At 49.4% G+C, this 27,902-nt stretch overlaps 1 protein-coding gene across 1 annotated transcript in view; it reads left to right on the forward strand.

Moving 5' to 3' along the window:
• The window catches only part of SNX1 (sorting nexin 1), a 144,591-nt gene that overhangs the window by 21,103 nt on the left and 95,586 nt on the right, over positions 1–27,902 (forward strand). The window contains exons 3-4 of the mRNA XM_063926341.1: positions 19,399–19,520; positions 25,852–25,918. Coding sequence (XP_063782411.1) covers positions 19,399–19,520; positions 25,852–25,918 — 189 coding nt within the window. The remainder of the gene's footprint in view (positions 1–19,398; positions 19,521–25,851; positions 25,919–27,902) is intronic.

Below are 27,902 nucleotides of genomic sequence, written 5' to 3' on the forward strand. Positions count from 1 at the left end.
GCCAGTTTTGGCTGTAGCTTTGCATTATCGTAGTCGACACTGGAGTCAGACTCCGTGTCGGTATCAGTGTCTATTATTTTGGATAGTGGGCGTTTTGAGACTCTGAAGGTCCCTGCGACATAGGGACAGACATGGGTAGATTCCCTGTCTGTTCTCTAATCTTTTGTGCAATAAATTTACCTCAGCACTTAATTCCACATATCCAGTCAGGTGTCGGCGTTGTCGACGGAGACACCACACACACACATTTGCTCCATCTCCTTCTTAGGAGAGCCTTTTACCTCAGACATGTCGACACACGCGTACCGACACACACCACACTTAGGGAACCCTCTTATCTGAAGACAGTTCCCCCACAAGGCCTTTTGGAGAGACAGAGAGAGAGAGAGAGAGTATGCCAGCACACACCCCAGCGCTATATGACCCAGGAAAAAAACACAGTAATTTAATGTTTTACCCAGTAGCGCTGTTATATATTATCTGCGCCGAATTATGTGCCCCCCCCTCTTCTTTAAAACCCTCTTTTCTACCGTGGTATAAGCAGGGGAGAGTCCTGGGAGCTTCCTCTCAGCGGTGCTGTGGAGAAAAAATGGCGCTGGTGAGTGCTGAGGGAGAAGCCCCGCCCCCTCGACGGCGGGCTTCTGTCCCGCTCAAATATACTGTACACTGGCGGTTAGCTGCATATATCCTATTTTGCCAGAAAAGAGGTTTACATTTTGCCCAGGGCCCCCCCCCCCCCCCCCTGCGCCCTGCACCCTTACAGTGACTGCCATGTGTGAGGTGTATGGGAGCAATGACGCACAGCTGCAGTGCTGTGCGTTACCTCAGTGAAGATCATGAAGTCTTCTGCCGCCTCTGAAGTCTTCTTTTCTTCTCATACTCACCCGGCTTCTATCTTCCGGCTCTGCGAGGGGGGCGGCAGCGCGGCTCCGGGACGAACTCCAGGGTGAGACCTGTGTTCTGACTCCCTCTGGAGCTAATGGTGTCCAGTAGCCTAAGAAGCAGAGCCTTGAAACTCACAGAAGTAGGTCTGCTTCTCTCCCCTCAGTCCCTCGATGCAGGGAGTCTGTTGCCAGCAGTGCTCCCTGAACATAAAAAACCTAACAAGTATACTTTCTGACAGGAAACTCAGGAGAGCTCCCTGAAATGCACCCTATCTTCTCTGGGCACAGTAGTAAACTGAGGTCTGGAGGAGGGGCATAGAGGGAGGAGCCAGTGCACACCCAGATCTAAAGTCTTTCTTAAAGTGCCCATGTCTCCTGCAGAGCCCGTCTATCCCCATGGTCCTTACGGAGTCCCCAGCATCCTCTAGGACGTAAGAGAAAAGGTTTTTATTCAAGCCTGTTTGTAGTGCCGAAACTGGATGGCTTGGTCAGACCAATTTTAAACCTAAAGACTCTGAACCTCTATTTGAAAAGGTTCAAATTCAAGATGGAATCCCTGAGAGCGGTGATCTCCAGCTTGGAGGAGAGGGAATTTCTGGTGTCAATGGACATCAAAGATGCTTATTTACATGTTCCCATCTACCCTCCATATCAGGCATACCTGAGGTTTGCGGTGCAGGACTGCCACTACCAGTTCCAAACATTGCCTTTCGGGCTCTCCACGGCTCCGAGAAGATTCACCAAGGTGATGGCGGAGATGATGGTGCTTCTTCGCAAGAAAGGAGTCAACGTAATCCCATACTTGAACGATCTCCTCATAAAAGCGAGATCCAGGGAGAAACTAGTGCAGAACATTGCACTTTCCCTGACGGTGCTTCAACAGCACGGTTGGATCATAAACCTTCCAAAATCACAATTGGACCCACAATGAGGTTATCATTTCTAGGAATGATATTGGACACGGAAGCACAGAAAGTATTCCTACCGGTGGAAAAGGCTCTGGAGATCCAGAAGATGGTCAAACAAGTTTTGAAACCAGCACGCGTATCGCTGTATCAGTGCATCCGCTTGCTGTGGAAGATGGTAGCGACCTACGAGGCTCTACAATTTGGCCGATTCCACGCCAGGGTGTTCCAATGGGACCTACTGGACAAGTGGTCAGAATCGCTCCTACACATGCCCCAGAGGATAATCCTGTCAACAAAAGCCAGAATTTCACTCTTGTGGTGGCTTCAAAGTTCTCACCTCCTGGAGTGACGCAGGTTCGGGATTCAGACTTGGATCCTGAGGACCACAGATGCAGGCCTCCGAGGTTGGGGAGCAGTCACGCAAGGGGAAAGCTTCCAAGGAAGATGGTCAAGTCAAGAAGTACTCCTTCACATAAACATTCTGGAATTGAGAGCTGTGTACAACAGCATTCATCAAGCGGCACACCTTCTTCAAGGTCGTCCCATACAGATCCAGTCAGACAATGTAACGGCAGTAGCTTACATAAACCGTCAGGGCAGAACAAAAAGCAGAGCGGCAATGGCAGAGGTGACAAAAATTCTCCTCTGGGCAGAAAGACATGCAAAAGCTCTGTCTGCAATTTTCATTCCGGGAGTGGACAACTGGGAAGCAGACTTCCTCAGCAGACACTATCTCCATCCAGGAGAATGGGGATTCCACCCAGAAGGCTTTGCAGAGGTAGCAGATCATTGGGGCGTTACTCAAGTAGATATGATGGCATCACGTTTCAACAAGAAGCTTCAGAAATATTGTTCCAGGTCGAGAGACCCACAAGCAATAGCAGTAAATGCACTGGTGACCCAGTGGGTGTTTCAGTCGGAGTATCTGTTCCCTCCACTTCCACTAATACCAAAAGTTCTCAAGATCATCAGAAGAACAAGGGTTCAAGCAATTCTCATTGCTCCAGACTGGCCAAGGAGGGCTTGGTATCCAGATCTTCAGGAGTTACTACTGGAAGATCCTCGGCCTCTTCCTCTTTGCGAGGACCTGCTTCAGCAGGGGCCGTTAGTTTATCAAGACTTACCGCGGCTACGTTTGACGGCATGGCTGTTGAGCGCCAGATCCTAGCCCGTAAGGGTATTCCCAATGAAGTCATTCCCACTCTTATTCTGGCCAGGAAAGGGGTAACATCTAAACATTACCATCGTATTTGGAGAAAATATGTATCTTGGTGTGACTCCAAGCAGTCTCCTGCAGTGGAGTTTCAATTAGGACATCTTCTCCTATTTCTACAGGCGGGTGTGGATGCTGGCTTGAGATTAGGGTCTATCAAGGTCCAAATTTCGGCCTTGTCCATTTTCTTTCAGAAACAGTTGGCTTCCCTTCCTGAGGTCCAGACGTTTGTGAAAGGGGTTCTGCGCATCCAACCTCCCTTTGTGCCTCCTGCGGCGCCATGGGATTTTAATGTGGTGTTGCAGTTCCTTAAATCGGACTGGTTTGAGCCTCTGCAAGAGGTGGAGTTGAAGTTTCTCACTTGGAAAGTCGTCATGCTGTTGGCCTTGGCCTCAGGCAGACGAGTGTTGGAATTTGGGGCTCTGTCACACAAGAGTCCTTATTTGATTTTTCATGAAGATAGAACTGAACTGCGGACGCGTCAGCATTTTCTTCCAAAGGTTGTGTCTTCTTTCCATATTAACCAACCTGTGGTGGTGCCAGTGGCTTCTGACACCTCAGCCGTTTCAAAGTCCTTGGATGTCATCAGAGCGTTAAGGACTTATGTTGCAAGAACGACTCGGATAAGGAAAACAGAATCTTTGTTTGTCCTCTATGACCCCAACAAGATTGGGGGTCCTGCTTTTAAGCAGACTATTGCACGCTGGATCAGAGGTACCATTCAGCAAGCTTATTCCACGGCAGGATTGCAGTTACCGAGTTCGGCAAAGGCCCACTCTACAAGGAAAGTGGGTTCTTCCTGGGTGGCTGCCCGGGGTGTGTCTGCGTTGCAATTTTGCCGAGCAGCTGCTTGGTCAGGGGCAAACACGTTTGTAAAGTTTTACAGGTTTGACACCTTGGCTGCTGACGACCTTCAGTTTGGTCAGTCAGTTCTGCAGGAAGATTAGCACTTTCCCGCCCGTACTGGGAGCTTTGGTACATCCCCATGGTACTAAAATGGACCTCGGCATCCTCTAGGACAGGCCTGGCCAACCTGTGGCTCTCCAGATGCAGTGAAACTACACATCCCAGCATGCCCTGCCACAGTTTTATCATTCCCTAATAGCAAAACTGTGGCAAGGCATGATGGGACTTGTAGTTTCACAACAGCTGGAGAGCCACAGGTTGGCCAGGCCTGCTCTAGGACGTAAGAGAAAATAGGATTTTAATTACCTACCGGTAAATCCTTTTCTCGTAGTCCGTAGAGGATGCTGGGCGCCCGCCCGGTGCTCATTTTTCCTGCAGAATTACGTTTTGTCTTTTACACAGGTTCTCGTGTTAAGATGTTCACAGCTGTTACTGTTGCGTTATGCATGCACGTTGGCATGGGTTATGTTGAAGGCCATGTTAGGCGGCATGTTTTGTAAGGTGGGAGCTGGTGTGAATCTCGCCACTAGTTTAATGTAAATTCTTCTCTCGAAGTTGTCCGTCTCCTCGGGCACAGTTCCTATACTGAGGTCTGGAGGAGGGGCATAGAGGGAGGAGCCAGTTCACACTGTTGAAAAGTCTTAAAGTGCCGAAGGCTCCTGCGGAACAGTCTATACCCCATGGTACTAAAATGGACCCCAGCATCCTCAACGGACTACGAGAAAAGGATTTACCGGTAGGTAATTAAAATCCTATTTTATTCATTGCATTGTATGTTCTCTGTGTGCCTGTTTTTTTTATAATATGCATCTTTATCTAAATGCATAGAAGTACTTTGTTAGTCTCTCTATACTTTCTATCTCCACATTTATTGTTTTTGTTTTAATTGCTAGTGTATCTGGGTTTAGTTAACACTCTTGCTAGTGACCGCTGGTTCATTTATCGGAGTTCACACTGGCAGATTAATTTTAATTACATTTTTGTGTGTGGGGACATTTCTTGGAATTCATTTATGGCTTTCAAGGTCAAGGCCCCTAGGGCGCAACTGTAAGTGCTTTCTCCTCAGGCTACGGACCACGATAGCCTATGTGTCCGATGTTTCACAGCTATGCAGCGGAAGGTCCCTTCATCCACAGCCACCATTCAGGAACCAACTTGTGCTTCAATTCTCTCACAGATAATGTTGCAGTTAGTTAATCAACTTGCAACTCCCAGACCACAATGCTGTTTCAAATGCAGGGGGATCTGAATTATGGCTTATGTGGGCAAACTACTGTACTTCTTCTCCTGACCAAGGACCATATCCATTTCATGGTGGACCTATTCCAGTCTCGGGGGTGGATCAATAATTGGCGGAAATTCACTTTGACTGTGTCTCAGGAGATGCTTCATTTTTAGAGCCTTGCTAGACTCCAGAGTCCAGCAGGCATTCCTCCCCAAAGACAAACTACTGTCCTTACAAGCCAAGCTTCGTACCTTCTTGGATCACAGTCGTGTGTCTATCCACTCTTGTAGGTCCTGCGCTGTCTGATCCCCACCTTCTAGATGGTGGAATATGCCCAGTTTCACTCCCGTCCTTTACAGATGGAGATCTTGGCCCGGTGGAACAGCTCCTCTCTGCATCTCAAATTGCAGATGATCACTCTCCCTCGGGCGTCCGTCACTCCCTTTTGTGGTGGCTCCACCAGTCCCACCTGGACAAGGGCATCCCTTTTTGGATCAAGGACTGGGTCCTGCTCACCTCACCACCAACAGTTGTCTTTGGGGGTGGGGTGCGGTAACTTGATCAGACGTTTCAAGGTCAGTGGATGGCTCAGGAGAGCCGACTACCAATCAATATTCTGTAGCTCAGACTGGTTTACATAGCTCACTGCCTGGCAAAGCTACTCCAGCGTCAGCCAGTCAATTTCAGTCAGATAACGCAACAACCATCGCCTACATAAATCATCAGGGCAGCACTCGCAGTAAAGGCTCCAGTAAGGAGGAGAGTCGCATCCTCGATGGGCAGAGCATTATCTGCTGGATCTGTCAGCGATCAATATACCCAGAGCGCATAACGGGGAGGCGGACTATCTAAACCGCCAGTGTTCACTCGGGTGAATGAGCCCTGTGCCCAGATATCTCTCCGCTTCTGGTACACTGCTAGGGGCTGCCGGACATCGACAATATTGCCTCTTGACACAACCACAAGCTGCTGAGGTACTTCTCGCACACCAGGGATCTGGGAGCTCTTCTGGTGGATGCCTTCGCGGTTCAGTGGACCTTTCCGCTCATTAACCTATTCCCTCCAATTTCAATGGTTCCCCGGGTTCTCCGCAAATTGAAGTTGGGCGGTGGTACAGCGTTACTCATGACTTTGGATTAGCTGCGCAGGGCTTGGTGTGCTGATATTCTGGGTCTCTCCATCGACGCTCCATGGTGTCTCCCTCTCATGGCAGATCTTCTGTCTCAGGACCCGAACTTCCATCCAGATCTGGCCTGTCTCGCTTTGACGAGGTGGCTCTTCAGACATCTGTCCTGAGAGCTAAGGGGTTCTCGACATCTGTCATTCATACCATGCTTAATGCCAAGAAACCTTCCTCGGCTAGGAATTATCACAGAGTTTTGCAAACATACTTTCATTGGTGTTCGCCTCGACTACTTCTGTCTCTCATGGGTCATGTCTTTCTTGCAGGCGAGTCTAGATTTGGGCCTATGTCTTCGCTGTCTGTAGGTACAGTTTGCCGTACTTTGTGTCATTTTCCAGCGTCAGATTGCACTGTTGCCAGACGTATGACCTTTCCTGCAGGGCTTCCTCCATGCACAGCCTCCGTTCATTCCTCTGGTGGCCCGTGGAACTTGTCCTTGGTGTTTGGGCCCTTAAGCCTTTCCCCCACCCCTTCCTTCCTTGAGCCCTTGAACACGGTGGACATTGCTGGCTTACATTGAGATGGTCTTCCTCTTCACCATTACATCGGCCCATAGAGTGTCAGATTTGAGCGCATTGTCTTGTCTCTCCCCTATTCTTATTTCTCTATCGTCCTAGTGGATGCTGGGGTTCCTGAAAGGACCATGGGGAATAGCGGCTCCGCAGGAGACAGGGCACAAAAAGTAAAGCTTTTTCCGATCAGGTGGTGTGCACTGGCTCCTCCCCCTATGACCCTCCTCCAGACTCCAGTTAGATTTTTGTGCCCGGCCGAGAAGGGTGCAATCTAGGTGGCTCTCCTAAAGAGCTGCTTAGAAAAAGTTTAGCTAGGTTTTTTATTTTACAGTGATTCCTGCTGGCAACAGGATCACTGCAGCGAGGGACTGAGGGGAGAAGGAGTCAACTCACCTGCGTGCAGGATGGATTGGCTTCTTGGCTACTGGACATCAAGCTCCAGAGGGACGATCACAGGTACAGCCTGGATGGTCACCGGAGCCGCGCCGCCGGCCCCCTTGCAGATGCTGAAGTCAGAAGAGGTCCAGAATCGGCGGCTGAAGACTCCTGCAGTCTTCTAAAGGTAGCGCACAGCACTGCAGCTGTGCGCCATTTTCCTCTCAGCACACTTCACACGGCAGTCACTGAGGGTGCTGGGAGGGGGGCGCCCTGGGAGGCAAATGAGTACCTATAAAGGCTAAAAATACCTCACATATAGCCCTAGAGGCTATATGGAGATATTTAACCCCTGCCTAATTTTTCTAAATAGCGGGAGACGAGCCCGCCGGAAAAGGGGCGGGGCCTATCTCCTCAGCACACGGCGCCATTTCCTCTCACAGCTCCGCTGGTCAGGACGGCTCCCAAGTCTCTCCCCTGCACTGCACTACAGAAACAGGGTAAAACAGAGAGGGGGGGGCACATTTATGGCGATATTTTGATATAACAAAGCAGCTATAAGGGAGCACTTATTATAAGGCTATCCCTGATATATATATAGCGCTTTTGGTGTGTGCTGGCAAACTCTCCCTCTGTCTCCCCAAAGGGCTAGTGGGTCCTGTCTTCATTAGGAGCATTCCCTGTGTGTCTGCTGTGTGTCGGTACGTGTGTGTCGACATGTATGAGGACGATATTGGTGTGGAGGCGGAGCAATTGCCAAATATGAGGATGTCACCCCCTAGGGAGTCGACACCAGAATGGATGCCTTTATTTATGGAACTACGGGATAGTGTCAACACGCTAAAGCAGTCGTTTGACGACATGAGACGGCCGGACAATCAATTAGTGCCTGTCCAGGCGACTCAAACACCGTCAGGGGCTGTGAAACGCCCTTTGCCTCAGTCGGTCGACACAGACCCAGACACAGGCGATGACTCCAGTGGTGACGGTGACGAATCAACCGTATTTTCCAGTAGGGCCACACGTTATATGATTTTGGCAATGAAGGAGGCGTTACATTTAGCTGATACTACAGGTACCACTAAACAGGGTATTATGTGGGGTATGAAAAAACTACCTATAGTTTTTCCTGAATCAGAAGAACTAAATGACGTGTGTAATGAAGCGTGGGTTGCCCCTGATAAAAAGCTGATAATTTCAAAGAAATTATTGGCATTATACCCTTTCCCGCCAGAGGTTAGGGAGCGCTGGGAAACACCTCCTAGGGTGGACAAGGCGCTAACACGCTTATCTAAACAAGTGGCGTTACCCTCTCCTGAGACGGCCGCACTTAAAGATCCATCAGATAGGAGGATGGAAAATATCCAAAAAAGTATATACACACATGCAGGTGTTATACTACGACCAGCTGTAGCGACTGCCTGGATGGGCAGTGCGGGGGTAGTTTGGTCAGAGTCCCTGATTGAAAATATTGATACCCTGGACAGGGACAATATTTTACTGTCGTTAGAACAAATAAAGGATGCATTTCTTTATATGCGTGATGCACAGAGGGATATATGCACACTGGCATCACGGGTAAGTGCTATGTCCATTTCGGCTAGAAGAGCTTTATGGACGCGACAGTGGACAGGCGATGCGGATTCAAAACGGCATATGGAAGTTTTGCCGTATAAGGGGGAGGAGTTATTTGGAGTCGGTCTATCAGATTTGGTGGCCACGGCTACAGCCGGGAAATCCACCTTTCTACCTCAAGTCACTCCCCAACAGAAAAAGGCACCGACTTTTCAACCGCAGCCCTTTCGTTCCTTTAAAAATAAGAGAGCAAAGGGCTATTCATATCTGCCACGAGGCAAAGGTCGAGGGAAGAGACAGCAACACGCAGCTCCTTCCCAGGATCAGAAGCCCTCCCCGGCTTCTACAAAAGCCTCAGCATGACGCTGGGGCTTCTCAAGCGGACTCGGGGACGGTGGGGGGTCGTCTCAAAAATTACAGCGCGCAGTGGGCTCACTCGCAAGTAGATCCCTGGATCCTGCAGATAATATCTCAGGGATACAGGTTGGAATTAGAGACAGATCCACCTCGCCGTTTCCTGAAGTCTGCTTTACCAACGTCCCCCTCCGAAAGGGAGACGGTGTTGGAAGCCATTCACAAGCTGTACTCTCAGCAGGTGATAGTCAAGGTACCTCTTCTGCAACAAGGGAAGGGGTATTATTCCACTCTTTTTGTGGTACCGAAGCCGGATGGCTCGGTAAGGCCTATTCTAAATCTGAAGTCCTTGAACCTGTACATAAAGAAGTTCAAGTTCAAAATGGAGTCACTCAGAGCAGTGATAGCGAACCTGGAAGAGGGGGACTTTATGGTATCCTTGGACATCAAGGATGCGTATCTCCACGTTCCAATTTACCCCTCACACCAGGGGTACCTCAGGTTCGTTGTACAAAACTGTCACTATCAGTTTCAGACGCTGCCGTTCGGATTGTCCACGGCACCTCGGATCTTTACAAAGGTAATGGCCGAGATGATGATTCTTCTTCGAAGAAAAGGCGTATTAATTATCCCATACTTGGACGATCTCCTAATAAGGGCGAGGTCCAGAGAACAGCTAGAGATGGGATTAGCACTGTCTCAAGAAGTGCTAAAACAGCACGGGTGGATTCTGAATATTCCAAAATCCCAGTTAATGCCGACAACTCGTCTGCTGTCCCTAGGGATGATTCTGGACACGGTTCAGAAAAAGGTTTTTCTCCCGGAGGAAAAAGCCAAGGAGTTATCCGAGCTTGTCAGGAACCTCCTAAAACCAGGAAAGGTGTCTGTACATCAATGCACAAGAGTCCTGGGAAAAATGGTGGCTTCTTACGAAGCAATTCCATTCGGCAGATTCCACGCAAGAATTTTCCAAAGGGATCTGTTGGACAAATGGTCAGGGTCGCATCTTCAGATGCACCTGCGGATAACCCTGTCTCCAAGGACAAGGGTGTCTCTTCTGTGGTGGTTGCAGAGTGCTCATCTATTGGAGGGCCGCAGATTCGGCATACAGGATTGGATCCTGGTGACCACGGACGCCAGCCTGAGAGGCTGGGGAGCAGTCACACAAGGAAGAAACTTCCAGGGAGTATGGACGAGCCTGGAAACGTCTCTTCACATAAACATTCTGGAACTAAGAGCAATATACAATGCTCTAAGCCAGGCAGAACCTCTGCTTCAGGGAAAACCGGTGTTGATCCAGTCGGACAACATCACGGCAGTCGCCCATGTGAACAGACAGGGCGGCACAAGAAGCAGGAGTGCAATGGCAGAAGTTGCAAGGATTCTTCGCTGGGCAGAGAATCATGTGATAGCACTGTCAGCAGTGTTCATCCCGGGAGTGGACAACTGGGAAGCAGACTTCCTCAGCAGACACGATCTTCACCCGGGAGAGTGGGGACTTCATCCAGAAGTCTTCCACATGCTGGTAACCCGTTGGGAAAGACCAATGGTGGACATGATGGCGTCTCGCCTCAACAAAAAACTGGACAGGTATTGCGCCAGGTCAAGAGATCCGCAGGCAATAGCTGTGGACGCGCTGGTAACGCCTTGGGTGTACCAGTCGGTGTATGTGTTTCCTCCTCTGCCTCTCATACCAAAAGTATTGAGAATTATACGGCAAAGAGGCGTAAGAACGATACTAGTGGTTCCGGATTGGCCAAGAAGGACTTGGTACCCGGAACTTCAAGAGATGATCACGGAAGATCCGTGGCCTCTACCTCTAAGGAGGGACTTGCTTCAGCAGGGTCCCTGTCTGTTTCAAGACTTACCGCGGCTGCGTTTGACGGCATGGCGGTTGAACGCCGGATCCTAAAGGAAAAAGGCATGCCGGAAGAAGTCATTCCTACTTTGATTAAAGCAAGGAAGGAAGTAACCGTGCAACATTATCACCGAATTTGGCGAAAATATGTTGCGTGGTGCGAAGATCGGAGTGCTCCGACGGAGGAATTTCAACTGGGTCGATTCCTACATTTCCTGCAATCAGGATTGTCAATGGGTCTCAAATTGGGATCTATTAAGGTTCAAATTTCGGCCCTGTCGATTTTCTTTCAAAAAGAATTGGCTTCAGTCCCTGAAGTCCAGACCTTTGTTAAGGGAGTGCTGCATATACAGCCTCCTGTGGTGCCTCCAGTGGCACCGTGGGATCTCAATGTGGTTTTGGACTTCCTAAAATCTCATTGGTTTGAACCACTAAAAAAGGTGGATTTGAAATATCTCACATGGAAAGTGACCATGCTTCTAGCCCTGGCTTCTGCCAGGAGAGTGTCAGAATTGGCAGCTTTATCTTACAAAAGCCCATATCTGATTTTCCATTCGGACAGGGCAGAACTGCGGACTCGTCCGCATTTTCTCCCTAAGGTGGTGTCAGCATTTCATCTGAACCAGCCTATTGTAGTGCCTGCGGCTACAAGTGACTTGGAGGACTCCAAGTTACTGGACGTTGTCAGAGCATTAAAAATATATATTGCAAGGACAGCTGGAGTCAGAAAATCTGACTCGTTGTTTATATTGTATGCACCCAACAAGATGGGTGCTCCTGCGTCTAAGCAGACGATTGCTCGTTGGATCTGTAGCACAATCCAACTTGCACATTCTGTGGCAGGCCTGCCACAGCCTAAATCTGTAAAGGCCCACTCCACAAGGAAGGTGGGCTCATCTTGGGCGGCTGCCCGAGGGGTCTCGGCATTACAACTTTGCCGAGCAGCTACGTGGTCAGGGGAGAACACGTTTGTAAAATTTTACAAATTTGATACTCTGGCTAAGGAGGACCTGGAGTTCTCTCATTCGGTGCTGCAGAGTCATCCGCACTCTCCCGCCCGTTTGGGAGCTTTGGTATAATCCCCATGGTCCTTTCAGGAACCCCAGCATCCACTAGGACGATAGAGAAAATAAGATTTTACTTACCGATAAATCTATTTCTCGGAGTCCGTAGTGGATGCTGGGCGCCCATCCCAAGTGCGGATTATCTGCATAAATTGTACATAGTTATTGTTAACTAATTCGGGTTATTGTTGAAGGAAGCCATCTTTCAGAGGCTCCGCTGTTATCATACTGTTAACTGGGTTTAGATCACAAGTTGTACGGTGTGATTGGTGTGGCTGGTATGAGTCTTACCCGGGATTCAAAATCCTCCCTTATTGTGTACGCTCGTCCGGGCACAGTACCTAACTGGAGTCTGGAGGAGGGTCATAGGGGGAGGAGCCAGTGCACACCACCTGATCGGAAAAAGCTTTACTTTTTGTGCCCTGTCTCCTGCGGAGCCGCTATTCCCCATGGTCCTTTCAGGAACCCCAGCATCCACTACGGACTCCGAGAAATAGATTTATCGGTAAGTAAAATCTTATTTTTTCACTTGGACAGGGCTCTCCTTCAACGGGATTGGGTTACCTCCCTAAGGTAGTATCCAGGTTTCATATCAACCAGGAGATTTTTTTCCCTTCTTTCTATACTGGATTCTTCTCCGGAGCAGCCCACCTTGGATGTAGTGCGGGCTCTCCATATTTATGTGGACAGGGTTGCAGGACTTTTGTAAAAACATATCCTCTCTCTGGCCTGTATGACTTTAATAAACTGGACTGGCTGCTGCTTATCAGGCTTTGGCCAGATTGCTCCGTGTGACTATCCGCCAGATTTATTCTGCGTCAGACCTGCTTGTCCCTGCTGTGGCTCATTCTAGCCAATCAATGGACACTTCTTGAGCAGCTCGCTGTGGGGCTTCTGCTGAGCAGCTTTGTAAGGCAGCCACGTGGTCTTCTGCCCATACTTTCATAAACTTCTTCTGTTCTTTTGACACTTTCGCCTCGAAGCCCATGGGGGGATACAGTGCTGGCTTGTGGATTTATTTTTGTTATTTTTTTTACGGTTACTTGTTCATCTTTTCACTTGAACTGTGAACTGTTCTCCTTCCTCCTGCTCCTTGCTTTAGGCTTGTTAACTTACCTGTACCTCTAGGCTGGGGGTGTGGTATAGGGGAGAGGGAGCATGGGCTGTTAGGAAAAGTAGTTTAAACGTTTGGTGCCAAGCTTCCAGCTTACCACCTATACCCAGTTTGAATCCTTGTGTCCCCCATGAACTTCAAGGAAAGGATTTAACGGGTTAGAACAAAGATTCCTTTATTTGAAAAAATAAAATGTGGAGCTTTTGATAACTCATTGTGTCTGTTTTAGAGCATTTAATATTATCTGGTCTTAATGAGCTTTGTGTCCTCCAGGGCCAGTCTACATACCTCACAGCAGGAGTCCTGTGAGACTTGGTAGAAGTGGTCACCGGACGCTGCATAAAGTAGTCTTAATTAGTCTTTCAAAGCAGTTGAGAAATCATCATGAAGATATTATTAAGTGCTCGATCCCAAGCTAATACAGACATCATAAAGAAATCATTTTTCTCTTACGTCTTAGAGGATACTGGGGTTCCATTTAGAACCATGGGGTATAGACGGGTCCACTAGGAGCCATGGGCACTTTAAGAATTTGATAGTGTGGGCTGGCTCCTCCCTCTGTGCCCCCTCCTACCAGACTCAGTTTAGAAAATGTGTCCAGAGGAGCCGGACATGCTTATGGAAGCTCAAGAAGAGTTTTCTGCATTTACTTTATATGTTTGTTATTTTCAGGCAGGGCTGGTTGGCACCAGCCTGCCTGCTTCGTGGGACTAAGGGGGGGGGGGGGGACGACCCAACCTCCCAAAGGGTTAATGGTCCCGTTCCTTTCTGACAGGACACTGAGCTCCTGAGGGAACTATTCGCAAGCCCCACCACGGCGAGTGTACATTCCCGCAGCGTGCCGCCACCCCTAACAGTGCCAGAAGAAAGAAGAGTGGTGAGTACTAAGCCGGCGTCCCAACTAGCGGGTCGCCGGCCATTATGGCGGCATGAGGGTACGGAGAGACACGGCTTCTAACCGGGGCAGATTGCGTCTCCAGACACAGTACACAGCTGCGTCTCAGTACACTGTACCCACACTGGCAAAAACAGCCTTAAAACTGTTTTTTCTCCATTTTAAGCAATAGATGACCTCAGCCAGTATAAAAAAAGTGGGAAGACCGCCTGCCATTGAAGGGGCGGGCCTTCACTATGAGAGGATCCAGCAGCTCAACAGCTCTATTTTCCCTCTGCAGTGGACACAGACGCTGACTGACAGGGACGCGCAGCTCCTCCAGTGTGACTCCAGATTACCTCAGCGGTACCAGGGGTTCAAAGCAGGGGGGAGCGACTATTAATGTACTAAGTCCTCTATCAGTACTTAGTCTGCGAACCGGCTAAGCTTGGCATTAGCGATAAGGGCGTGGTGGCAGCTGGCTCCAAATTACTCTGTGTCTCCCTGAAGGGCTCTTTGTGGGTTAATTGTGCTTAACCTATTCGTGTGTGTGTGTGTGTGTGTGTGTGTGTGTGCGCGCCCTGTCACATTTACATTATATCAGGCAAAGAGTGTGTTTCTTGTACAGCGGAGTGTTCCTCTTCACCAGGGGGCTCACTACTGGGTGCTCAGGGCAGTGCACCTTTCCAGAATAGCGACGCTGAACCGGAATGGGTTAATTCCATTAAGGGAATGATCTCAAATATTTCTACAAAGCTATCCTGAAATGAGAAAGATTCGCAATACTTAAGACAGACTGTGGATGAGTTGATGAATAGAGACTCAGTCCACAAACCATCAATCCCCTCCCATTTGTCCGCAAAAACAATCTCTGGCCCATATCCTGCAGTCTGACTCTGACGGGTCAGACATGGAGCAGGGTGAGGTGGATTTTTTTTTGGGGGGGAGGAGATGCTACTCTGTCACAAGGAGTAGAAGCTCTTATAGAGGCTATCAGAGATGTTCTGCAAATTCCTGATAAGGTGTCAGAGGAGTGTGAGGAATCTTATTTTAATGTAAAAAAGAAGTCCTCAGTCACTTTTCCTGCGTCAAAGGAATTGAATAATACTCTGTTTGAAGAACCGTGGGTTAATCCTGATAAGAAATTTCAAATCCCTAAAGGTTGCTCTCATCTTTTCCCTTTCCTCTGGAGGATAGGAAAAAATGGGAAAATCCACCGATAGTGGATGCATCAGTCTCTAGGCTGTCACCTAAAATTGTATTGCCTGTCCCTGGTGCAGCCTCCCTAAAAGATACGGCTGATCGTACAATTGAGACTACACTCAAATCATTGTACACGGCTGCTGGGGTGGCCCAAAGACCCACTATTGCATGTGCGTGGTTCACAAAAGCCATAGCTAAATGGTCAGGTAACCTAATTGAGGGGTTAGATTCCTTGTCTAGGGGAGGTATTGTTTTACTCCTACAGCATATACAGGACTCTGCAAACTTTATGGTGGAAGCCATAAAAGAGATCGGTTTGCTTAATGCACGCATCACCGCTATGGCAGTGTCACCACGCAGGGGCTTGTGGCTACGCCAGTGGACTGCTGATGCGGACTCCACGGAAGGCATGGAAGGCCTAACTTTCACAGGAGAGGCCTTGTTTGGAGACGAACTAGACAAATGGATCTCCAAAGCTACTGCTCCCCGAGCCAGTAAAGCTTATTCAGCTTCAAATTTACAGTCCTTTCGGACAGCCAAGTTTAAGAGAAAATCCAGAGGTGCTTCTAGGCCTCCAGAGGCGCAAGAGGTAAACCACGCAAACCAGCAACTGCAGGTGTTCAGGAACAGAGCTCAGACTCTGCTTCCTCAAAGCCTTCAACATGACGGTGGACCGCGAGGCCTGGAGGTCTGTCATGTGGCTGCCCGACTACAATTCTTCAGTCACATCTGGTCAAGTTCGTGCCGGGATCCCTGGGTCATAGATCTTATTTCCCAGGGCTACAGACTGGAGTTCCAAGAGCTCCCACCTCACAGATTCTTCAAATCAGGCTTACCAGCTTCACAAGAGGCAAGTATAACTTTACAGCAGGCCATCCAAAAACTGGTACAGACTCAAGTCTTTGTTCCAGTTCCACCTCATCTACACAATAAGGGGTACTATTCCAACTTGTTTGTAGTGCCTAAACCGGACGGTTCGGTACATCCAATTCTGAACCTCAAGTCCTTGAACCTGTTCTTAAGAGTGTTTAAGTTCAAGATAGAGTCTCTGAGAGCTGTGATCTCAGGTCTGGAGGAAGGAGAATTCCTTGTGTCTCTGGATATCAAGGATGCGTACCTTCACATTCCGATCTGGCTGCCTCACCAGGCCTATCTACCGTTTGCACTACAGGACCAGTTCCAGGCCCTGCCATTTGGTCTCTCCACGGCACCGAGGGTGTTCACCAAAGTGATGGAAGAGATGATATTTATACTCCGCAAGCAGGGAGTGAACATAATTCCGTACCTGGACGATCTTCTGATAAATGCGCCATAGAGGGAGAGGTTGCTGGACAGCATTGGCCTTTCACCCAAACTTCTCCAGGATCACGGGTGGATTCTGAACCTTCTGAAATCTCACCTAGAGCCAACACGGAGGCTCCCATTCCTAGGAATGATACTGGACACGGAGTCGCAGAAAGTGTTCCTTCCATTGGAAAATGCATTGGTAATCCAGTCGATGGTTCGGGATGTCCTGAAGCCAACCCGGATCTCGGTGCATCTGTGCATTCGCCTTCTGGGTAAAATGGTGGCCTCTTACGAGGTGCTTCAATACGAAGGTTTCACGCAAGACCCTTCCAGCTCGATCTGTTGGACAAATGGTCCGGATCGCATCTTCACATGCACCAGAGGATTCATCTGTCACCAAAAGCCAGGATTTCCCTTCTGTGGTAGCTACAGACCTCACACCTCGTCGAGGTTCGGAATTCAGGACTGGATCCTGTTAACCACGGACGCAAGCCTCCGAGGTTGGGGAGCAGTCACCCAGGGGGTGCAGTTTCAAGGAAGATGGTCAAGTCAGGAAGTTGTCCTTCCAATCAACATTCTGTAAATCAGGGCCATATACAACGCCCTTCTGCAGGCCTCTTATCTTCTTCAGGGTCGGGCTATTTAAGTCCAGTCGGACAATGTAACGGCAGTGACATACATAAACCGACAGGGCGGAAGGAAAAGCAGAGCAGCAATGTCGGAGGTGTCAAGAAATCTCCTCTGGACAGAAAAAAACGCTGCTGCGTTGTCAGCAGTCTTCATTCCAGGAGCAGACAACTGGGAAGCGGACTTCCTCAGCAGACACAACCTGCACCCGGTGGGAGTGGGGCCTTTACCCGGAAGTGTTCAGGTGCTTGACACGTCGGTGGGGAGATCCACAAATCGACATGATGGCCTCTCGTCTCAACAAGAAACTCGAGCGGTATTGTTCCAGGTCGAGAAACCCACAGACAGTGGCGGTAGACGCTCTGACGACTCCATGGGTCTATCAGATTATGTACGTGTTTCCTCCACTTCCTCTGATCCCAAGAATTCTCAAAAGAATAAAAAGGGAAAGGGTTCAAGCAATACTCGTTGCTCCAGTCTGGCCAAGAAGGGCCGGGAACGCGGTCCTTCTGGAGATGCTCCTCGAAGATCCGTTGCCTCTACCTCTTCGTGCGGATCTTCTGCAACAGGGCCCGTTCGTCTGTCAGGACTTGCTGCAGCTACGTTTGATGGCATGGAAGTTGAACGGCCAGAAGAGGGATCCCTGGCAAGGTTATCCCAACTGTGATCCAAGCCGGGAAGGGGGTAACGCCTAAACATTACCACCGTATTTGTAAGAAATACGTCTCTTGGTGTGAGAGCAGAACTTATTCTGCGGTGGAATTTCACCTGGGGCGTTTCCTGCTTTTTCTGCAGGCAGGTGTGGATGTGGGCTTACGTCTGGGCTCCATAAAAGTCTAGATTTTGGCCTTGTCCATTTTCTTTCAGGAACAATTGGCTTCTCTCCCTGAGGTCCAGACATTTTTTAAAGGTGTTCTGCGCATCCAACCTCCCTTTGTACCTCCCGCGGCACCTTGGGATCTCAATTTGGTGCTGCAGTTCCTCCAATCAGACTGGTTTGAACCATTACAGGAGATGGACGTAAAATATCTTACGTGGAAGACCGTCACACTGTTGGCCTTGGCTTCAGCAAGACGTGTGTCGGAGCTGGGGGCTTTGTCTCACAATAGCCCCTATTTAATTTTCCATGAGGACAGAGCTGAACTCAGAATGCATCAGCAATTTCTTCCGAAAGTGGTGTAGCCGTTTCAAATCAACCAACCTATTGTGGTTTCGGTTATCACCGACACTTCCGCTACTTTAAAGTCGTTGGATGTTGTGAGGGCTTTGAAGGTTTACGTAAAGAGGACAGCTCGTCACAGGAAATACGACTCGCTGTTTCTATATGATCCCAATAAAATTGGGTTTCCTGCTTCAAAGCATACTATTGCACGCTGGATCATGCTCCCTATCCAGCATGCTTTTACCACGGCAGGTTTGCCGGGTCCAAAATCTGTACAGGCCCACTCTACTAGGTTGGGTTTCTTCCTGGGCGGCTGCCCGGGGTGTCTCTGCTTTACAGCTCTGCCGAGCAGCTACTGGTTCTGGTTCTAACACGTTTGATACTTTGGCCTCTGAGGACCTTCATTTTGGTCAATCAGTTCTGCAGGAACCTCGGCACTCTCCCACCCGGTTTGGGAGCTTTGGTACATCCCCATGGTACTAAATGGAACCCCAGTATCCTCTAGGACGTAAGAGAAAATAGGTAATTAAAATCCTAACAGTAAATTCTTTTCTCGTAGTCCGTAGAGGATACTGGGCGCCCGCCCAGTGCTTCGTTCTTCCTGCACTGTTACTTGGTTAAGTATTGTTGGTTCAGCTGTTGTTGTTCCTGTTTAAAGTTGGGTTAGCATAGCTTTCCTCTGTTTGTGTGTGCTGATTCGGAATCTCACCACTATCCTTATCTTTCCTTCTTTCAAAGTATGTCCGTCTCCTCGGGCACAGTTTCCTAGACTGAGTCTGGTAGGAGGGGCATAGAGGGAGGAGCCAGCCCACACTATAAAATTCTTAAAGTGCCCTTGGCTCCTAGTGGACCCGTCTATACCTCATGGTACTAAATGGAACCCCAGTATCCTCTACGGACTACGAGAAAAGGATTTACCGGTAGGTAATTAAAATTCTATTTTTATGGCCAAATATGTGGTTTACAGGGCACTATGTGATAGCAGTAAGAGAGAAAAAGGAGAATCTGGTGACCTATTAGATTTAAGTTATCCAGGTTATACCATCATTGTTTTAAATTGTTTTTGTCCTTCAGAATCTACTGTTAAGCTATCGGTGGACAATTCTCAAAACAGTCAGAAGGAAGAAGCTCCACTCACTACCCCTATGCTCATTGCAGCTGCTTCTGCTCCCTCCAAGCAAAAAACCTATGAAGAGGTAATTTGTCAACAGTGCTATGGGGGATAGTTAAAGGTTAATAAAACTGGGTTTCTGGATGTACCCTCCCAGTTTCACCACAGGAAAGCAGTTGTCTAACTATAATTTTGATTATCTTACATTGGGGTGTAGAGTAGGATCTTGATCCGAGGCACCAACAGGCTCAAAAGCTTTGACTGTTCCCAAGATGCATAGCGCCGCCTCCTCTATAACCCCACCTCCCTGCACAGGAGCTCAGTTTTGTAGTTGGTGCTGCAGATAGCAGGCACATAACAGAGGCGCTAAGAAGAGCTTTTTTTGAAATAAAGTGAAGACTACAAGGGCTGCAGCAGAGTGTGGATGTCAGGAGACATTCCCTGCTGCAGCTCCATCTCTCCCCATCGGCGCTGTACACTCCCGTGCCCTGGTTGCCGGTACCTACAGCAGGAGGCTCCGGTTTTCTTCAAGTTAGACACACACGGCTGGGGTTCTCCGGGAGCGCGTGGCCGCGCTTCGGTAGGTGGTAAGTGGGTCCCGTTTGCGGGACCCGCACTGTATCGCGATCCAGCGCGGCCGGTGGGAGGCGGGCCGCTCGCGCTGGCGTGGACACTGTGGCATACAGGCGACCCCACTAGGCCACCAGGGCAAGGGTACAGGTCAGGTTTCTCTTATAAACCATTTTAATTTGGCCCGCAGTACCGGTGGTTAAGTCCAGCAGGGGGATGAGGCTTAGACCTGTAGCCCCTCCTCCAACCCCAGGGCGCCATTTACAGTAAATGTTCCGCCCTGGAGCTGCATATCTGTCTCTCCCTCACTCCCAGTCAGTGTTTGGGCGCCATTTCTCTCAGCTACACTGTTCCTGGGACTGCTTGGGCAAATCCTCCTTTGTAAAGCCGTCTGATAGTCAGCGCTGTGCCTTTACAAGACACTTAAGTATTCTGCATGTCATTTAGACAGTGATAGTTAAGAAACAGTGCATTTGGTCAGGGCTATCTGGTACAAGTACCCTGTGATATACATCCAGTCTTTACTGTGCAGTGTTATATCTATTGTTTACAGAGCTATATATAAACTAGTCCAGTGCAGTATTATTGTTTGTAATAACCTCTGCATTGTACAGCTGTGACTATATGTGTGTGCATTAGCTTGCTGGGTGATTTTCATTTCGTGTCTCTCACTCAACTTGCTATCCCTATATTCTATAACCTGAGGGGGCTTGGTGCGTCAGGTTTATAATAATATAATATAGGATATTCACAAGATATACTCTAATTGTATTTTTTGCTGTGATTTTAGTCACCATATCTCTCCTGTACCCCTGTTGACATACGCATGGGTTTGGGTCAGGTATTGTGCTGCTGACCATTGTACTGTGTTACCTTATATTGCAAATTATAACATGTCTGCATCTGAGGGCAACAATTCTGGGGCTGAACACACGAGCAGTGTTGCTGACGCCATAGGTACCTATTAGGAAAATATAGCAGCTGAGGGATCTGGTTCTGGGGGCTCCTTGCCCCCCAGTGGGACTGTGGCAACGGGGGTCCATAATGACCCGCCGTGGGCTACTTTCTCCACACTTCTGAATATGCTAGTTACTAAACTAACGCCCCCTATGGGACCTCCCATGCCGGTTCAACCGTATATGGTCCCCGCGGTTAATCCGCCGTGGGCAGATAACTTGTCCGCTCAATTGAAGAAATTGAACCAGTCACTGACTACTAAGAAGTCTGACCCTCGCTCGCCTACGACCAAGGGGTCCTTTAAGCGGGCCATTACTTCCTCACAATCCACTGCTGTCACTGACACCTCGTCTGATGAAGATGGCGCTTACACTGACCCCACAGATTCTGACACAGATAATACTGATGGAGATGGTGGTTCACAAGTGGATGTTCCTGACCTATTGGAGGCTATTAAGTTGATTCTACAGATCACGGATGATCCAGAGCCATCCGTCCCTCCTAAGAAATCAGATAGATTCAAGCGTCGGAAGGTGTTTTACCTCATTCTGATCACCTGGGGGATATACGTCAGGAATCCTGGGAAAATCCAGGGAAGAAGTTCGTGCCTCACAAGAAGATGCTGGCTCACTATCCCCTCGCGCCAGAGCTGTCTAAAAATTGGGAGACACCTCCTCCAGTGGATTCGCATGTGGCAAGGATGGTGGTTTCCTCAGCTCTACAGTCACGTCTCTGAAGGAGCCTACGACTAAACGTGTGGAGGGTTGTTTGAAAGCGATTTACACCCTCACGGGTGCTGCGCAAAGGCCCACTATTGCAGCGACATGGGCTGCAGAAGCTATTGAAGAGTGGGCCCAAGAGTTGGAAGCTGAAATCTCTTCTGACCATGCTAGGCAATGTTTGTCATATTTTGTCACAGCTTCTCACTATATTAAAGAGGCGGCTTCTGATGCCGGTGTTCTGGCAGCCAAGGCCTCTACTACGTCAGTCCTGGCTCGCCGGATATTGTGGCTGAGATCCTGGTCTGTGGATCTGGATTCTAGAAAAACCCTGGAGGTACTCCCTTTTAAGGGAGATATCCTGTTCGGGGAGGACTTAAATAAGATAGTGGCTGATTTGGCTACTGCCAAAACAGCCTGTCTGCCAAGTACCGCTCCTTCTGTGCCGAAGGCTAAAAGTACTTCCTTTCGTCCTTCAGGTAAAGCAAAAGGTCAGGCGTACCACAAACAGGCCCGCACTTCCAAACCTGGTAAGCCAAAGCCCAAAAGAGCCTGGGCTGCCCGTCAGCCAGCTTCCAAGACCGATAAGCCTGCCGCATGATGGGGCGGGCCTCCCCCTGGGGTACCCAGGGTGGGGGGCCGGCTTCTAGGGTATACCCAGGAATGGTTGAAGACCACTTCAGATGCCTGGGTACGAGAAGTCGTCACTCGAGGTTACGCCATAGCCTTCAAAAACCGTCCCCCTCATCGATTTTGCCTGACAGACATCCCTTCGGACCAGACAAAGGCAAAGACTCTTCATTCGGTGGTACAGACCCTCCTGGACACAGGAGTGGTAGTACAGGTGCCTCTTGCTCAGAGAGGCCAGGGATACTATTCTCCGCTGTTTCTAGTCCCGAAACCGAATGGGTCCTCCCGGCCCATTCTCGACCTCAAGGCATTGAACAAGTTTGTGAGAGTCTCCAAGTTCCGTATGGAAACCCTTCGCTCTATCGTTCTGACCTTGGAACCTGGGGATTATATGGTCTCCCTGGATATACAGGATGCTTACCTGCATATTCCTATAGCAGCGTCGCATCAGCAATACCTGAGGTTTGCGGTTGGCAACCTCCATTACCAGTTTCGGGCGTTACCTTTTGGTTTAACCACGGCTCCGCGAGTCTTCACCAAAGTTATGGCGGTGATGACGGTGGTACTCCGCCGTCAAGGGGTCAGGATCCTACCGTATCTGGATGACTTGTTGATCCTAGCAAATTCCCCAGAAATTCTCCTACGTCACCTAGATCTGACTGTCCAGTTTCTGCAAGCCCACGGGTGGCTCATCAACTGGAAGAAATCTTCCCTGGTCCCTGCTCAGAGCATGGTGCACCTGGGAGCGCTATTGGACACTCACAACCAGCAGTTGTTCTTGTCTCAGGAGAAAGTCCTGAAGCTTCAGGACAGGATTCGTTGCTTCCTCTCTCGTCCGCAAGTGTCGATACATTCGGCGATGCAGGTGCTGGGCCTCATGGTGTCAGCATTCGACATGGTGGGGTACGCTCAATTCCATTCTCGCCCCCTCCAGAGGCTGATTCTGGCCAAGTGGGACGGCCTGCCTCACCGGATCAGGTCTCACATGAGATCATTGACTCCGGAGGTCCATCTGTCGCTGTACTGGTGGCTCCAGGACCAACGATTGTGCAGGGGTCGTCTCTTCGGGATATCTGACTGGGTCCTGTTGACGACAGATGCCAGTCTAAGGGGTTGGGGCGCGGTGTTGGAGCAACACTCCCTTCAGGGTCGGTGGACCAAGGAGGAGTCTCTCCTCCCGATCAACATTCTGGAATTGCGGGCGGTCTGCAACTCATTGAACCTGGCCCAGCATTTAATTCAGAACCGTCCTGTTCAAGTACAGTCGGACAACACCACCACAGTGGCTTACATAAATCATCAAGGCGGCACTCGAAGCCGCTTGGCAATGAAGGAAGTCTCACAGATTTTTCAATAGGCGGAACGCCATCTACCGGCCATATCGGCGATATTCATTCCGGCAGTCCTGAATTGGGAAGCGGACTTTCTCAGTCGTCAGGACGTACACGCCGGAGAGTGGGGCCTCCATCCAGAAGTGTTTCAACTCCTAGTGGAAAGGTGGAGGCTTCCAGACGTGGATCTGATGGCGTCTCGACACAATCACAAGGTTCCGGTCTTCGGAGCAAGGACAAGGGATCCTCAAGCAGCATTCGTGGATGCGCTGGCGGTGCCGTGGAAGTTTCGACTGCCGTACGTGTTCCCTCCGGTGTCACTCCTGCCCAGGGTAATTCGGAAGTTCAAGCAGGAAGGTGGAATCCTGCTTCACATAGCTCCAGCGTGGCCCAGACGGCACTGGTTCTCAGACCTTCAGGGCCTCTCGTCAGAGCGTCCAATTCTACTTCCACAATGCCCAGGCCTCCTCGTTCAGGGCCCCTGTGTCTACCAGGACCTGGCCCGGCTGTCTTTGACGGCGTGGCTCTTGAAGCTTCCGTCTTGAGGGCTAAAGGGTTTTCTGAGGCGGTCATTCAAACTATGTTGCGGGCCCGGAAACCGGCTTCTGCTCGGATTTATCATAGGGTCTGGCATTCTTAGTTTGTTTGGTGCACATCTAACAATTATGACGCTTCCAAGTTTAGTACAGCCAAACTTTTGGCTTTTCTTCAGCAGGGCCCGGACTTAGGCCTGCGTCTGGCCTCCCTCAAGGTTCATATTTCTGCCTTGTCGGTGTGGTTTCAGAGAAAAATTGCGACCTTACCTGATGTGCATACGTTCACTCAGGGTGTTTTGCGGATTCAACCTCCTTACGGTCCCGCCTGTGGCTCCTTGGGACTTGTCAGTGGTTCTGGAGGCATTGCAAGAGTCTCCGTTTGAACCTCTTGGTTCAGCTGATCTTAAGTGGCTTTCCCTTAAGGTGGTGTTTCTGCTGGCTATTGCCTCCGCTAGAAGAGTGTCGGATTTGGGTGCCTTGTCTTGTAGTTCCCCATATCTGATATTTCACCGTGACCAGGCGGTTCTTAGGACTCGTCCCGGATATTTACCTAAGGTGGTTTCTTCGTTCCACCTTAATCAGGAGATTGTGGTTCCGGCACTTGTCTCTCCTGATTTGTCTCCCAAAGAGCGGTCTTTGGATGTGGTACGGGCTGTCAGTATCTATTTGAAGAGAACTGCTTCTATTAGGAAATCTGATTCTCTCTTTGTTTTGTTTTGGATTTCACAAACGTGGCTGGCCTGCTCACAAGCAGACTTTGGGCAGATGGATTAGAATGGTGATTGCACATGCTTATGTGAGGGCTGGGCCCATTCTACTCTGTCTGTTGGACCTTCTTGGGCGACCCGCCGTGGTGCGACCCTTGAACAATTGTGCAAGGCGGCTACGTGGTCCTCAGTGAACACGTTCATAAGGTTCTATGCCTTCGATACTGCTGCTTCCCAGGATGCTTCCTTTGGACGCCGGGTTCTTGTGCCCGCTACAGTGCATCCCCTCCCATAAGGAACTGCTTTAGGACATCCCCAATGTCCTTGTGGAGCCCAGTGTACCCCGCAGCAGAAAACGAGATTTATGGTAAGAACTTACCTTTGTTAAATCTCTTTCTGCGAGATACACTGGGCTCCACAAGGCGCCCACCCTGACGCACTTAGCTTCTTTGGGTTGGTATGGCATTAGCCGCTGACACTTCTCCTGTCGTGAGAGTGTGGTGTATGTGGCTACTAACTGTTGTCGTCTCTTTTCCTACTACTGCATTGGGCTGGTTAACTAAAAACTGAGCTCCTGTGCATGGAGGCGGGGCTTATAGAGGAGGCGGTGCTATGCATCTTGGGAACAGTCAAAGCTTTTGAGCCTGTTGGTGCCTCGGATCAAGATCCTACTTTACACCCCAATGTCTGTCCTTGTGGAGCCCAGTGTACCTCGCAGAAAGAGATTTAACAAAGGTAAGTTCTTACCATAAATCTCGTTTTTTAAATCTACCAATTGTTTTTTCTTACCTTACCCTAATAATCTAGCTGTCCTTGAGCTTGCCATGAGTGATTCATGTTTATTACTGTCTCTTGTCCATAGGGAAGTTATTCCCAACCAGTGTATTGAGACACATTTGTTTTCATTTGCCTCGTATCCGTTTTTTACAGTTAATAAACCACATTCTATTTATCACTTGCTCCTAGATCGAAGAGGAAGAGCAGGAGGACCAGTTTGAACTGAAAATCAGTATTCGAGACCCAGAGAAGATTGGTAAGTCTTCGACTGCTCACCTGCAGTGTAAATAATTATATTCTGTGTACTCTATAATTAGTGAAGTGTTCTCCTGGGGTGTTAGAGCCATTCAATGCAAGTTTCCTCATGAAGTCTGCATAAAAATAATTGCAAATTCTGTCACATGATATTTCCAAGCTTCATTTGTGAACATTATTGCTTCTAAGACACATGCTAAATTATAGAAATTACTTAATCCTATATTGTGCAGGGTACAAGGCCATGGCAGTATAAATGCCCTTATATCAGGGGTATTCAGTTATTAGTTTGAGTGTGCCACTCTAAAAAAGTGAGGGAGATTTGTCAGGCATGCCATTCAACTACAGTAGTTGGCTGGTTGAAAAGATCTTTAGGTGTGTGGTTTAGGCAGGTAATATTTATCCTTTACAACCGGAAGGCTGATCTAAGACTGGTTCAGTATGATTTCCCGATGAAAGGAATGCCGGCGGTCAGAATACTGACAGCGGCATCCCAACCATCAGAATCCCGACGGCCCTCCAAAAGTGCCCTAAACCTCCTCTGCCCTCTACTCTAACTCTCCCTTGTGGGTGCCTAACCCTAACCCTCCCTTCCCCACTGCCTAACCCTATCCTTCCCTTCTAAGTGCCTAAACCTAACCCTCCCTCCCCGGTAACTAATCCTACCCTTCCCGTTACTGCACCCTAACTGTAAGCCCCCTACTAGTGCCTAAACCTAAAATCCCACCCCACACGGCAGGTGGCGGGCACGTCCCACTGAAACCACGCTCAGGATTCTGGCTGTCCATATTTCTCCAGCATCCATAAGGGATATTGGGGAGACTTAGTACGATTTCTTCACTGGGTGTGCTGGCTCCTCCCCTCTATTCCCCCTCCCACAGGCAGTTTAGAAAAAAGTGCCCTCAGGAGAGGATGCACATCTCTGTAGCTCCAGAGAGTTTTCTTCAATTTCTTTTCTCTATCGTCCTAGTGGATGCTGGGGTTCCTGAAAGGACCATGGGGAATAGCGGCTCCGCAGGAGACAGGGCACAAAAGTAAAGCTTTCCGATCAGGTGGTGTGCACTGGCTCCTCCCCCTATGACCCTCCTCCAAGCCAGTTAGATTTTTGTGCCCGGCCGAGAAGGGTGCAATCTAGGTGGCTCTCCTAAAGAGCTGCTTAGAAAAGTTTAGCTTAGGTTTTTTATTTTACAGTGAGTCCTGCTGGCAACAGGATCACTGCAACGAGGGACTTAGGGGAGAAGAAGTGAACTCACCTGCGTGCAGGATGGATTGGCTTCTTGGCTACTGGACATCAGCTCCAGAGGGACGATCACAGGTACAGCCTGGATGGTCACCGGAGCCTTGCCGCCGGCCCCCTTGCAGATGCTGAAGTAAGAAGAGGTCCAGAATCGGCGGCAGAAGACTCCTCAGTCTTCTAAAGGTAGCGCACAGCACTGCAGCTGTGCGCCATTTTCCTCTCAGCACACTTCACACGGCAGTCACTGAGGGTGCAGGGCGCTGGGAGGGGGGCGCCCTGGGAGGCAAATGAATACCTATTTTGGCTAAAAATACCTCACATATAGCCTCCGGAGGCTATATGGAGATATTTAACCCCTGCCAGAATCCGTTAAGAGCGGGAGACGAGGCCGCCGAAAAAGGGGCGGGGCCTATCTCCTCAGCACACAGCGCCATTTTCCCTCACAGAAAGGCTGGAGGGAAGGCTCCCAGGCTCTCCCCTGCACTGCACTACAGAAACAGGGTTAAAACAGAGGGGGGGCACTAATTTGGCGTTAGAAATATATAAAAAAGATGCTATAAGGGAAAACACTTGTATAAGGTTGTCCCTATATAATTATAGCGTTTTTGGTGTGTGCTGGTAAACTCTCCCTCTGTCTCTCCAAAGGGCTAGTGGGTCCTGTCCTCTATCAGAGCATTCCCTGTGTGTGTGCTGTGTGTCGGTACGTGTGTGTCGACATGTATGAGGACGATGTTGGTGAGGAGGCGGA

Source organism: Pseudophryne corroboree, chromosome 6 (genome assembly GCF_028390025.1).
Source record: "Pseudophryne corroboree isolate aPseCor3 chromosome 6, aPseCor3.hap2, whole genome shotgun sequence".
Classification (NCBI taxonomy): domain Eukaryota; kingdom Metazoa; phylum Chordata; class Amphibia; order Anura; family Myobatrachidae; genus Pseudophryne; species Pseudophryne corroboree.